Source organism: Thalassophryne amazonica, chromosome 1 (genome assembly GCF_902500255.1).
Source record: "Thalassophryne amazonica chromosome 1, fThaAma1.1, whole genome shotgun sequence".
NCBI classification, from domain to species: domain Eukaryota; kingdom Metazoa; phylum Chordata; class Actinopteri; order Batrachoidiformes; family Batrachoididae; genus Thalassophryne; species Thalassophryne amazonica.
The window spans coordinates 47,598,301-47,613,809 of NC_047103.1; the positions used below are offsets into that span (position 1 = coordinate 47,598,301).

General features: G+C 37.4%; 1 protein-coding gene across 2 annotated transcripts in view; it reads left to right on the forward strand.

Moving 5' to 3' along the window:
* Positions 1 to 15,509, forward strand: part of spice1 (spindle and centriole associated protein 1) — a 55,911-nt gene that overhangs the window by 29,593 nt on the left and 10,809 nt on the right. Inside the window, exons 16-17 of one of the 2 annotated variants that reach the window (XM_034169319.1) lie at positions 1,877 to 1,940; positions 2,022 to 2,110. In XM_034169319.1, the coding sequence (XP_034025210.1) occupies positions 1,877 to 1,940; positions 2,022 to 2,110 (153 nt within the window). Of the gene's footprint in view, positions 1 to 1,876; positions 1,941 to 2,021; positions 2,194 to 15,509 lie in introns of those variants that run through there. The other variant, XM_034169324.1, reaches the window with a different exon arrangement.

The window sequence follows — 15,509 nt, forward strand, 5'->3', positions numbered from 1 at the left end:
ATGGCAAGACTGAAAAATTCCGGTTCATAGCGAACTGTACTGTTCGGTTTTAGATTGAGAACCGTTGCACCCATAATGTAATATATATACACACACACACACACACACACACACACAGTTGTATACAAAGATTTGGGCACCCCTGATAATTTTCATGATTTTCCTTTATAAATCATTGGTTGTTTGGATCAGAAATTTCAGTTAAATATATCATATAGATCATATAGCAGACGAACACACTGATATTTGAGAAGTGAAATTAAGTTTCTAGTATTTACAGAAAGTGCAATAATTATTTAAAGAAACTTGGACGGTGCATAAATTTGGGCATCCTTGTCATTTTATTGATTTGAATATATTTAGCACTAATTACTGGAACACAAAATTGGTTTGGTAAGCTCATTGACCCTTGACCTCCTTACACAGGTGAATCCAATCATGAGAAAGGATATTTAAGGTGGCCATTTACAAATGTTTCCCCTCTTTGCATCTCTTCTAATGAGTGGCAACATGGGAGCCTCTAAACAACTCTCAAATGACCTGAAAACAAAGATTGTTCAACATCATGGTTTAAGGGAAGGATACAAAAAGCTATCTCAGAGATTTCAGCTGTCAGTATCCACTGTGAGGAACATAGTGAGGAAATGGAAGACCACAGGCACAGTACCAGTTAAGGCCTGAAGTGGCAGGCCAAGAAAAATCTCAGATAAGCTGAAGTGAGGGATGGTGAGAACAGTCATAGTCAACCCACAAACGTGCACCAAAGACCTACAACATGATCTTGCTGCAGATAGTGTCTCTGTGCATCGTTCAACTATACAGCACACTTTGCTGATGATGCTGTAATGCAGAGGAAGACTTTTCTGCGAACACGCCACAAACAGAGTTGCTTGAGGTATGCTAAAGCACATTTGGACAAACCAGCTTCATTTTGGAATAAGGTGCTGTGGACTGATGAAATTAAAATTGAATTACTTGGACATAACAAGGGGCTGTATGCATGGCTGAAAAAGAACACAGCATTTCAAGAAAAACACTTGCTACCTGCAGTAAAATTTGGATTTGGTTCCATCATGCTGTGTGGCCAGTGCAGGTACTGGGAATCTTGTTAAAGTTGAGGGTCACATGGATTCCAGTCAGTATCAGCAGATTCTTGAGAACAATGTTCATGAATCAGTGGCAAAGTTGGAAGTTGTGCCGGGGCTGGATCTTTCAACAAGACGACCCTAAACACTGCTCAAAATCTACTAAGGCATTCATGCAGAGGAACAAGTACAACGTTCTGGATTGGCCACCTCAGTCCCCAGACCTGAATATCATTGAAAATCTGTAGTGTGATTTTAAGCGGGCTGTCCATGCTCGGAAACCAACAATCCTGACTGAATTGGAAATGTTTTGTAAAGAAGAATGGTCCAAAATACCTTCAACCAGAATCCAGACTCTCATTGGAAGCTATAGGAAGCGTTTAGAGGCTGTTATTTCTGCAAAAGGAGGATCTACTAAATATTGGTGTATCTTTTTTTTTTTTTTTTTTTCTGTTGGGGTGCCCAAATTTCTGCACCTGCCTAATCTTGTTTAAAGAATTATTGCACACTTTCTCTAAATACTATAAACTTAATTTCATTTCTCAAATATCACTGTGTTTGTCTGCTATATGAAATTGCTGATCCAAAAAAACGATGATTTACAAAGGAAAATCATGAAAATTATCAGGAGTGCCCAAACCTTTACATACAACTGTGTGTGTGTGTGTGTGTAAATTGTTGCAGCTATTTATAAAAGCATGTGACATAACCATAGCTGAATATGCACGTAGCCCAATTTGAGCTGAAAAGTGTTAAATTTTTATTTGGATTATTGTGCTTCTGTGCTGCAGATGTGCTGCTGGTGAAAGTTTTTCTCAAAGTCTTGGAGGTGAAATCAAGAATGTTAAATCACAGGTGCATACACGCAAGCTGTAGATTACGTGAACAGACTGTCCACATTTAAGTCTAATAAAATCATTTCTCTTTCCATAACAGATAGACAAACATAAAGAGCAAAAAGGCTGGTTTTCCTTGTCTGCTCACATGATACGACAAGAAGACCATAACATTCCAACCTGGGAATTGTAAGAGCATTTAATTGAAACCAAATGTTTTATGGTTTTATCTATGTATTAATTTGAATTAAATGTTGAATTTTAAAAATGAATACAGTGGTCTTAAATCGCATTGTTTTTATAGAGAAGGCATGCAGACTGGAAGGCTCTAATCTTTGACAATTATACATACATGTCATTAGAGCAGCAGAATAACATTTTTAAAAATGTATTTAGTGCAAGAAACTATCCGTCTGAATTACTTACGGATTTATTCTCCAGGGTAATCCCCCCCCCCCCCCCCAAAAAAAACAGAACCCATAAAAATTGTAATCAATCCTACAAAGGTCCAAGCAAATTCCTTGAAATTTGCTGGACTTAAACTTCAGTCTGTGTATGATCATTCCCAAAGGTTTCAGTTATCTTAGTTGCTTTGCTTAAACATCATGTTTTTCCATGACATAACAGGCCTGGGGCCCTATTTCACTAACAAATCATACCATTTGGAGCATATTTTGGAAAGAACATGACTTTTATGCAAACGAACTAAGATAACTGGAACTTTCGGGAATGATCGTACACAGACTGAAGTTTAAGTCCAGCAAATTTCAAGGAATTTGTTTGGACCTTTGTAGGATTTATTACAGTTTTTATGGGTTCTGTTTTGGTTTTGGGTTTTTTTGTTTGATTGTTTGTTTTGTTTTGTTTTTTGGTGGGGAGTAACCCTGGATCTTATAATTAAGGATTTCATTTTGTCTGCGCTCTGAACTAGAGCTGTTTGAACTGCAGCCCTTCAGTCCTTCTATTTGGACAGCCTCAAAATTGCTGTTTGGCAAACCTTCACTGGGCTGTAGTGCTCCTCCAGGTCAGGCGAGGACACTGAAGCAAATTTTCAGTACCCACAATTTGTGCTTAATCATATTTTGGGTACTGAAAATTTGCTTCAGTGTCCTCGCCTGACCTGGAGGAGCACTACAGCCCACTGACTTGGGTCTGGTGGTAGCGCTGCTGTGACAGTGATGTCATTTTCTGTACTGATGTCATAATCCAGACGTGTAAGTGGTAAGTAAGCACGGTCACCTTCAACATGGGGAGGCAGGATAATTAATAATTCACTAAAGACTAAAACATATAATGAAAATAGTTTGACCTATTCAGCTATCACCATAGTAGACACACTAACATTATTAATTGATTATATGGTTGACACTTAAGAAAAAACACCATTGTTCTCCAAAATCCTCTGTCCTATTAATGAGATAATCCACTAATTAGTAAAGATACCATTTCTACAATTCCTTTAAAAGGGAAAGAGCAGCGTATACTGCAAATAAGTTCTAACTGATATTAAATTGTTTTGCTTTTCATTTATCACACTTCTGTAGAAAATATGTATTGGAACAGAATACTGCCCACAAACATTAAAATTTCATCCATTAATATTTTTGTTATACATGTATTTGATGAAATTTAAAATTAAACTGCAACAGGTTTTGTAGGCCTGTCCTTCACCCAAAATTATTTTTCTGAGTAAACACTACAACAAACTAACAAGTATGAAATAAAATTTTATTTTAAAAAGTTTAGTTTATCAACTGACCATTCATGGCATTGCATGCTTTATGTTCATTTACTTTGTATGCGGGGCTATTCATGCACTACAATTACAGATAAAAATATGCAGTGCCATTAACATACATGTTTTGCAACACAACTGATATCTGGAAGAACACATTATTAGCAGACTATAATACAGTATACTTGTAGCTCTTCTTAGATTGATCAACTGAATATGCAAACATTACGCAAGGTGCAATTAAGCCCAACCCATTATTTACTGTGCCCTCTTCATCAAAATCTTCCTCCCCTGCCTCCTCATCATCAGAATAATTAATTGGATTATTTGCATCTTCATCTGCATGGAATAGTGCAGGTTCCATGTTGTCACAGATTTGCACTGGCACAGGTCTCATTTCTTTTGGTTTTAAAGTAAGGCTGTAATAAAGATTTTAAAAAACTGGCTTTACTGAACAAAATTTGTCCCTCAAAATGCAGGCAGCAGTGTTTCAGATATAAATGTAAAACATTTCATTGGCCCTGGTCTCCCCTACATCATGATATTATGGAATGTGATGCATTCGAGTTATTGGAATCAATCAGTTCATGACATGGCGTTATCACATGATCAGTTTCATTTACATCAGTCAAGCATGCAAGTACACAAAATAACTTTGATTAATTACAAGAAAGCCCACCTTCTAGTACAGTTTTTTTTTTTTTCTTCATCCTCCACTTTCTTCCGCTTTCTCTCTGCTTGTTCAAGCTTTCGTTTATCAGTGAATTTTTGGTAGCATTCCCGATGAAAACGGGCTTGGTTTGGTATTGGAATTTCGGTGCTCATACACACTGTGGTACTGCTAGTAGTACTCGAGTCAATAAGTGTCAGAAAGTCCGTTGCAATTTGGGCCTTTACGCCAACAAATTGGTCCAAAATCTCGGCACAGGACAAAGCTTTGGCCCACGCTGTTGCATTAAATAAGTTCAATTTAATGTCATTAACAAACTCAAAGTGAATAAAACATTTGATTTCTTCAATCACGTTGGTCATGTCAGATGCCATGTTTTTGTTTGTTTTTTTGGGGGTGAACAAGCCAGAAAATGCTGCCTCCTGATTGGTCAAAATTTTCAAACCAGGAAATGCCTGGCTTTTATAAAAGCCATCAGAATTAATTATTAAAAAATTGGGCCAAATTCCTGAGGAGAACAAGGTGTTTATGCATTTTTAATAATATTTGGCAAATTATCATGAATTTTATTTCTAAAACCAATTGTGGGATCATGTACAAACACAATAAGCTCACATGGCCTCATGCCTAAAAAGTCTCTCCATGAAAATGCTTCATTTCTATGCCTGTTGTGCCAAATCACTTTTTCAATATCTTTGACATTTTCATGGTTTTCATATTTAATGTTCAACATCTCCAACATCCCACAATTCTATGAGTGATTTACAGTTATTCTTCTGATTTATAGAATTTATGACTGACACCCTTTGTTTTGACACCTCTGTGACGTATGTTACAGAAAAAAATCCATCCCCTCAGATCCTCTAACTTTACCTCAGATTATTTTGATTACAGCTGTATTCCAAAATCACAACAAAAAAACAACTCTGCCATCCAAAGTGAAAATTGCTTCCTCACAAATGACATCACCTCAAATGAAGTGCCATTTTTTTTCTAAATGCATTTTGTAGTGCAGCAATAAGTCATGATCAGTATGTTCATGATGCCACAATTTTGCAGAATTCTGTAATCATTTTTAAGAAATATTTTCTTCCTTCTTTGTTTTTGTGTTTCTGAGAGCCTTTTTTGTGTGTTTTGCAATTTGAGGTGTGATATTTTGGAAAAAACAAAAACTATACATACACATGCGATTAAATGGAATTAATTTTGATGAACTAATCACAAAGCTTGTAATTACTTAGATTTTTTTAAATCATCTGATTGCATTAGTATTTATAGTTATGTTATTTTTATATGCACATGTATATTGTCTGTTCTTGCTTTGTTTTGACTCTCAGCATCATTGTAAATGAGGGCTGAGATTAAATAAAGGGTGAATAAATGAGAGGGATTCAAACCCAGGCCCACATGTTGTCATCTGTTGATGGAATTATCTATGGCTTGAAATCACTGTCAGTCTCCCACTCCTTTCTATCAATTTTTTTAGCCCAATATTGCATCTTATTGAGCTGCTGTGTGCTGTTGGTCCGCAGAGGAAAACCTGAAAAAAGTCTGCAGGCTGGGGAAAGTGGTTCAACTGACTGCAGCAGAGTGTCTGAGACTGAGTGACATGTTCTTGTGTCTGGATTGAAAAGAGTTTATGCTTTCTTACATTTTACTTAAAATTAGCATTAAATGTATTTAAAAACCTCCACCAAGCAGATCCTAACCCAGCCCAAATTTGTTCTCTCGCCTGATCCTTTTTTTACCCACAAAATAAAACTATAAACCATCAATCTGGCAACACTGAGTGAACTGCTTGCGCTGGCTGTCAGTGAGTCCACACGGGGACAGTTTGACGCTCAAATTAAAACTCAGCTTCAAATCACGTGTTTCCGACATTCTGAAATGAAATGAAAACAGTGAAATTAAGTGTTGGAACACATTTAAATGCATACTGACGCTAACTTGATAAACTGATGGTTTCTATTCCAACCTGAAAGAAAACCATGAACATGAAGCAGAGCTGTCCGTGGTCCTGAAACCATTTGATTTCTGAGAGCAGATGGAACCACTTTCCTCAGTCATCACACTGCACCTGATGAATTGAGGGAATTTATTTATATATTTTTATGGCTTTGCTGTTTGACATCAAAATGCTTATTGTCACTTAGATTACCAGATGAATGACAAAATATTTATTTATTTATTTATTTGCAGCCTTGGTATGATTTATAGCAGGATTTAAATCTCCCTCATAGATTTTGAATAATCATGCTGAGATGAAGAAACAAAAAAGTTGTAAACATTGTCACTGTTTTCACCAAAGATCTTGCTGAAAGCAAAAGTAAACCAAGATTTAAAAAAGCTATTTTGTACTTTTGAACATCATAGTAATTTACAATCCCAATGCCAATGAAATTCAAATGTTGTGTAAAATGTAAATAAAAACAGAATACGTTGAAGAGGATTTGCAAATCTTCTTCAACCTATATTCAACTGACTACACCACAAAGACAAGATATTTAATGTTCAAACTGATAGACTGTTTTTGTGCAAATATTTGCTCATTTTGAAATGGATGCCTGCAACACGTTTCAAAAAAGCTGGGACAGTGGTATGTTTACCACTGTGTTACATCACCTTTCCTTCTAACAACACTCAATAAGCGTTTGGGAACTGAGGACACAGGTTGTTGAAGCTTTGTAGGTGGAATTCTTTCCCATTCTTGCTTGATGTACGACTTCAGTTGTTCGAGTCCGGCATCTCTGTTGTCGTATTTTGCGCTTCATAATGCAACACACATTTTCAATGGGCGACAGGTCTGGACTGCAGGCAGGCCAGTCTAGTACCCGGACTATTTTACTATGAAGCCACGCTGTTTGAGCACGTGCAGAATGTGGCTTGGCATTGTCTTGCTGAAATAAGCAGGGACGTCCCTGAAAAAGATGTTGCTTGGATGGCAGCATGTCTTGCTCCAAAAGCTGGATGTACCTTTCAGCATTGATGGTGCCATCACAGATGTGTACGTTGCCCATGTTATGGGCACTAACATACCCCATACCATCACAGATGCTGGCTTTTGAACTTTGCACTGGTAACAATCTGGGTGGTCTTGTTCATCTTTTGTCCGGAGGACATGACGTCCATGATTTCCAAAAACAATTTGAAATATGGACTCATCAGACCACAGCACACTTTTCCACTTTGCATCTGTCCATTTCAAATGAGCTCGGGCCCAGAGAAGGCGGAGGCGTTTCTGGATGTTGTTGATGTATGGTTTTCACTTTGCATGATAGAGTTTTAACTTGCACTTGTAGATGTAGTGACGAACTGTTAACTGACAGTGGTTTTCTGAAGTGTTCCTGAGCTCACGCAGTAAGATCCTTTACACAGTGATGTTGGTTTTTAGTGCAGTACCACCTGAGGGATCGAAGGTCACGGGCATTCAGTGTTGGTTTTCTGCCTTGCTGCTAACTTGTAGAAAGTTCTCCAGATTCTCTGAATCTTCTGATTATATTATGGACTGTAGATTATGGAATCCCTAAATTCCTTGCAACTGAACATTGAGAAATATTGTTCTTAAACTGTTGGGCTATTTTTTTCATGCAGTTGTTCACAAAGTGGTGATCCTCGCCCCATCTTTGCTTGTGAACGGCTGAGACTTTTGGGGATGCTCCTTTTATACCCAATCAGGACACTCACCTGTTTCCAATTAACCTGTTCACCTGTGGAATGTTCCAAACAGGTGTTCTTTCAGCAGTCATCAACTTTCCCAGTCTTTTGTTACCACTGTCCCAGCTTTTTTGAAATGTGTTGCAGGCATCCATTTCAAAATGAGCAAATACTTGTACAAAAACAAAAAGTCTATCAGTTTGAACATTAAATATCTTGTATTTGTGGTGTATTCATTTGAATATAGGTTGAAGAGGATTTGCAAATCATTGTATTCTGTTTTTATTTACATTTCACACAATGTACCAACTTTATTGGAATTTGAGTTATTGGGGAAAAATCGAGGTGAAAATGAAAACTGTAATTATTTGCTGTGAATGAAACATTTTATTAACAGAGAGAAGCAGCTCCAGGAACTAAAGTTTGACTGCAGATGACAAATTCTTTTTAGTCCTGGAACAGAGCTGATTTATGCAGAGGGAAGAACATTTGAAATTAAAATATTTTCACCCTGAAGAACTTTAAATATAATGTTACTACCAGAAAATGCAGTAAGAATGAGGTTTATAATAAAATGTGTGCATTGTGTTGATGTGATGCAACCTTACAGTTAAGATACATAATATATAATGATTGACACCTTTCCCAGCAGCTATGAACACATCTATAGGTCAGAAAACTGACCAGCACATATTATTGTGCTGTAATTAATCTCTTAATAACCAAAATCTTACCTTCGCCTGTGACTTTGATTTTTAAACATTTCCCCCCAAAATAATAATAAAAAAACTTTGTCCTTTACTGTCAATCATTATACAAGTTGGGTCTAAACCTGATTCCGCCCCCGTGGGGTCACAATCAGGTGACTGAAATCGTTTGGGGTATAACAAGCCCATTATTCCCTGCCTTACATAAACCTCTGTGGCCTTCTTCTTCTCCTCCTTCCTGGTGGCTCCATTCTCAGCATCCGTTTCTCCATGTAGCCTGGGTCCTTCCTCTGCACATGTCCAAACCATCTCAGTCTCACTTCTCTAACTTTGTCTCCAAACCGTCCTACCTGTGCTGTCCCTCTGATATCTTTATTCTAATCCTGTCAATCGTCGTTATTACCAAAGAAAATCACAGCTGCTTCACCAAAAAAAATGCCAAAGTCCAGTGGAGTGAGAACTTGTCATAGACTCATTTATTCTGGTGTATTTGACAAACGGTTTTGTCCTAACTGTCTTACAGGACAAATTCAGATGCTGATTTCAAATTTAGACAGATTACATGATGGACTGTTTTGAGTCACTGGATGCTGTTTGTCTGAGACAGCTTTGGTTCCAAGGGGTGCAGGGTGCTCGAAGTCTTTAATATTTGTTTTAAAATCTATAAACACATTTTTCAGACTGGCTCTTCTTCTCATATTCAGTTTGTGCTGATTAGAGAAAGAACCAAGAGAATCCTCAGTCTCTGTCTAAGCCTAAGAACTGTTTGCTCTCAGAAAAAGCCACAAAATTAATATATGTAAAACATTTTATTTTACAAAGAGTAAAAAACGTGAATTCCAACATATTTACAGATTTACAGTTTTTTTTTTTTTGTTTGTTTTGGTCTGGGCTTTGGTCCTTGAAGATCCAGGATGGGGTGACAACTCAGGACTTTCTTCTCTGTGAAGAAAGAAAGAAAAAAGATTCAGATGTCAGGTGCTAAAAACAAAGCTCACATGTGTGTGAGGGATGTGAACATACAACATGTGTGATCTGACTGCTTGCTCACCTTTTTGCTGTTGGGTACCCAGTCAGGATGCTCCTCTCTGTGCCGTTTGGCCTCTATCCTCGAGAGAACAAAATATTTGTCTTTGTCCTCATCAGTCATTGAATTCCACTGCAAACAGATGACAACACACCGTCAGTTAACACACTCACTGAAACAACTACAAGCCTGTGCATGTGCAGGAGCGTGTACACTCACCATCTCTCCCAGGATCTTGTTAACTTTGGCGCAGTCAGAGACACCATGCTGCGCCACAACGCTGGCCCGCTGCTCCTTCATGAAGATCATGAAGGCGTTTGGTGGTTTTTTAACATATGGCACCTGGGCCTCTGCAGTGGACTGAGGGACGGCAGAGACAGACGTCCCAGGGGTCACAGAGGGCACAGGGGTCACAGAGGTCCTAGAGGGCATAGGGGTCGCAGAGATCCCAGGGGGTGCAGGTGGGTTGGAATGGATGGGGATCAGGGACATGATAGGCCTCTTGATTGTGACATAAATCACCTCAGTGTTTGATGGTTTTGATTTGAGTGGAGGGAGAGGAGGTGAAGGAGGAATTGGAGGGAAAACAAGTCGTGCAGGTGGAGGAGGAACTGGAGGGAGAGCAGGTGAAGGAGGTGCAGGTGGATGATGAGCTGGAGGGAGAACAGGTGTAGCGGGTGAATGAGGTGCAGGTGGAGGAGCTGTGTGCTCCTGTCCCATCATCATCCCCTCAATGTCAAGGTCGGGGAAATTGTCCTCCCCCCGAGAAATTCTGTCCATAGCTTGTTGAAGCTCCTCATTAAGATCCATCCTCAAATTCTGAAATTCCTGAAACAACATTAATAATTATTATTTTATTCATGTAGAACTTTGAGATGAGAGAATTACACAGTATTCACCACAATAAAATCTTCAAATACGAAGGTTCAAATTAAAACAAACACAGATTAGAAACCAAAACACCAATTAGACGTCACAGTTCTTCAGACAGTTGAAAACGGGGCATCGACCCACCACTAATTATCACTGTCATGATTACATCTTCACAGAAACAAAAATATATGATAGATGTGTGGAAAAGGCGTCTACAGTCCAGTTGGGGTCAATTAAAGGTCAGACTGAGGTCAAAATTTAAAAATACTCCAATCATATTCATCTATTTTGCTTCGTTATCATGTTATTTGGTGAAATACGTCATATGTTGTAGAATCCAGTGGACGTTGACCTTGTTTGCTGTTTGCAGACCAAACATTAAAAACTAGTCATTTTTTTTTAATGGAATTTGCTCAACCAATAATTTACATAACTGTTTATCCAAATTGGAAAATCTTAATTTTTGTTGACATACAAAGAGAAACTGGTCTTTGTCATGATTCTTTTTACTGATTTTATCCGATAATTACATAAGTCTCTACTCTGGATAGAATTACATAATAGATAGAATGAAACTGTACGTTTTTGGAATCGTTATGATACAAATGTGATAAATATAACATGGTGGATGTATTTTTTATTTTATCCACTGTGTAATTATTAATACATCCAACAAACAATACAAATGTGTAATCTGCATCAAAAGCCAAAACCGAACATTACACAAAACAAATGCACAAAAAATAAAATAAACCTGAAACACGGCCATTATCTTTATCAAAAGGAGTAATTTGCAGTATTAATATTCACAGTTTATCTGTATATTAAATTTACAAACCCTTACAGGAAATAATGGCTTACCTCTGTGTTTGTAAATATTACACAAAACAAATGCAAATTAAATAAAATAAAACCACAAACACGTCATCTTTATCAAAAGCAGTAATTTATGGTATTAATAGTCACAGATAATCTGTATATTATATTTACAAACTGTTACAGGAACAAAGACAACAACAAACAAATGCACAAATAAATTAATTAATTAAAAATAATACCCCAAGAATGGTCATCAGCTTTGTCAAAAGCAATAATTTGCAGTATTAATAGTCACAATTTATCTGTATATTATATTTAAAAACTGTTTCAAGAACTACAGCTTACCTCTGTGTAGTTCAAACATTGCACAAAACAAATGCACAAATTAATTAATTAAAAATAAAACCCCAAACACGGTCATCATCTTTATCAAAAGCAGTAAATCGCAGTATTAATAGTTAAATGTGTATATTATATTAACAGTTACAGGAACTATTATCTATCTAACTATTATCTATCATAATTACCATTGTTAGCATGCAAAGCTAATTATGAGTAAAATAGCATATTTTAATTTATTCTTTACAATTGCTCACCTCTGTGTAGAGTTCAGGAACACTTCTAAAAGTTGATTCTCTTTCCAAAGTCTCCTCTCGGGAATTGCAATAAAAATTATTCCAAAGTTGATTGTTGGTGAATAAAATGATACTTTTTCGGTAATTAAACACTGGTGTGTGGACCCTGTGGACCAACCATGGCAAACCTACTAGCTTCTGAGCCACTAACGTTAGTTTTCTGAAGCTTTGTTCGCGTGACGTATGAGCGATTTAATCCACTAGGTGGCGGAAGCGGCACTCTATTGATCTGTTGCCATGGAGCTGTATACAGCTCCATGGCTGTTGCCAGGCAGCCGCCATCTTGCTTCACCCTTTTTTGAGGTTTCAAATCCCGTAAAATCTCATTGAGGTCGCCGCTCTGCGAGATGTCAGTAACATTGGGAAATGCATTGAAACGGTCAGTTAAAGCTTCAATTTAACTGCTGCACACGGACAACAGCATTAACATAGCAACATAAAACTCTTTGTATATTGTACCTAAAACGCTCATGTATATATTCTCTGGGTTTTTAGACGTTGTTACTGTTTGTTTTAATGTAAACATGAGAGAAGCTCAGTTTGTTTCTCTGTTATTTTCAATGGGAGTTGCTGTGAGCTGCGATCGTTTCCTCTTCATGTCGTTCTGGCGAAAGTGAAGTTTGCTCGAACACCGTTTGTCCTGTTTTTTTTTTTCCTCCCCAGAGTAATATATATGTCTGAAATTCGGTTTGCGCCTATGAGGACGTTCTATGCAGGTTAAATGTAGCAGACATGGATTATTTGGAACATTTCTTTTAGCAAGTTGTGAAAGGCATAAAAATGTACATTTTGGTAGTATAATGTTCATTTGCAATTGTTGTCATGTGGTCTCTCTGTTATTTAGATTGCAGCAAGGGATTATGGGATATCTCAATAGGGTGAATTACGTGTCATCATTAGATTAAATAGAAATACATTATTCGCTGACTTAAACTTGGGTTAGTGATGAAAATGCTGTTTTGTGCAGCGTTCTGGTGCAGCAACAAGCTGACAAAGGATTGTGGAGTGAGCTTTCATAAGTGACTATTATATTAATAATGTGGGGAAATAACAAAATTGCTGAACAAAGGTCAGAAAATTATTGTGTGTGTGTGTGTGTGTGTGTGTGTGTGTGTGTGTGTGTGTGATCTGTATTCTGTAAAGTCATGACTTTAGTTTTACTGCCTGAATGCTTTGTCGTGAGAAATATCACCATTGGTTTTGTGGTATAATTATGTCTCAATTTATCCCTTTTTAATTAGCTTTGGGTTTTTTTTTTTCCTTAACATCAGGTTTTCCATCCTGAGATATTCTGTAAGAGCAAATTCATAGAATGGAAATGCTTTTTCACTAAATTTGGTGGGTCACATGACAGTCACTTCAACATTGTATATTCTACTAATATAAGAATGTACATGAATGAAATTAATTTCTCTGATATACAACATATTCTAGTGAAGTGGTTTCATATTTCTTTCAACTTGTTACAGATATGATTGAATAATCTTACTTTCACCCTCGCTGGTGTGGCTGTTTCATTTTATTTACTTTATTTGACATTTTTGTGGAGAAGCGCTCCATAAAAGCGGCGCTGCAAGTGGGTTAAGAGCAGTCTTTAATATTCACATCTTTAATATGATGCGAGTGTGAGAAGCTCTTACTTTCACCCCTGATAATTTCCCATCTTTTACTTCATAATGAAATAAATTAAGGATCAGAGTAGTATCTCGTGTCGTGGCAGACAGTGTGTTTGACAAACTGATGGTATTATTTTCTATCTGGACTGCGACAAACAAATTCATTCAAATCTATTATATAAATGGTCTCATCCTCTTCTGTATTTGTTTTGACAAATATTATGGCCCAACACAAGACCAAACAATAGGAACAGACAGCAGATGTTTTTAAAACCACTGCTCCATTGCAGCAAAGCCATAAGGGTTTGATTGCGGCTTTGCTCAAAGGCTTATTGGAGCCAGATGATCAGAAAAAGACCATCAAAGTGCTGCTGATATATTCATAAAATGTAGATGATCATGTATGGGTTTACATTTCATGTTAAACTTCATGCTACTTTGTTTCCATTTGAATCTGGTGAATGATAATGAAAAAGTTTCCAGTTTTGTACTTGTGATCAAATTTGTTTTTGGCAACAGCTGTTTATTCTCAGTTCTTTAAAATATTGATGTGTCTTACAATTGATCCAACTCAAGTGACTGAACACTTATGTTCTCACTCTTTGTTATAATCACTACTGGCATCCTTCAAAATTTAATCTGTAAAGCTCTAATGGTTCCAAACACTCTCCAAAAAATGCTACAGAAATACATCTGTGTCCAGTAAGTGCTGGCTTCTTTTCTTGAAACCAGACTGTTCCAATCTGCCCCAAAACCTGGAATGGTGGAGGCCTTCTTCAACTGAAGTCTCCACGACCTGATTACAGTTTTCCCTGTTAAAAACACATGTGAGCTATGGATGAAATGCGACTTAAAATAGTTATGCACGTTACCAACAGCTGTTAAATGTGATGAATACGATAATTAAGTGGCTATTCTTCAATCACATCTTTTTAAGGCATCATCAATGGGTATTAGCTATTTAGCCATGGTGTTGGTAATTTGGGTTGTAAAGGCCGACACAACCTGGACATTGATGGAGTGTAGAGAAGCTTGAATCTTCGACTGAACTGGGTTGCTTGACGCGAGGATGTTTCGCTTCAGATCGCAGAAGCTTCCTCAGCTAAAATTCTTGCTCTGGTAGTCTGACTACGACAGAAAACCACCTAGACAACTGAGAGCCTACACAGAAACGTTGATGGAGTGTGTTTGCTTCTCGATACAGCGTCAGTTGGGTTCAAATGGACGTGTCCAATCACTGCTGGAAACCTGCCATAGTCTGACTCTCCTGCTTGACAACCTGGAGAGACTCCTAGTCACATTGGGACAGTACATGTGCTTACCCTGTTAGCAGGAGTGATCTTTGGACCTTGGACAACAAAGGTGAAAGTGTGGCCTGTGAACTTCCCGCTACAAAGAATCGGATACCAAGTATGCAGGATTTCAAGGTTTACTGGGTGTATTACGAAGACTCTTTCCAGCTGGAGGTTGGAGAGCTTCTTTAATTAACTACCACATTAAGAATATTGTGGCTGGATGATCAGTGTCTCTTGATGTCTTTCTCTGGCATTCCAGATAAATTAACAAGGGGTGCAATCATTCTTTCCCTTGTACCACACTCTGTTCTCAGCTGCACTTCCTTTGAGTTATGGTGAATGCAGACATGTCAGAAATACATTTTTTTTTCTTTTCAATTAGTAGTAAATTGAATATTTAAATTCTCTCCTCCCCACATTTTGCAGCCCAGATGGGAAATTCCTTCAAATAAAGATGTAATGAGGCCAGCCACAAAAAATAACTTTTCCACGCCTTTCCCTCACAAACTTGACACCTCTTTAATAAATACTCACATTAGTTTTTGTTTGTCAACAGA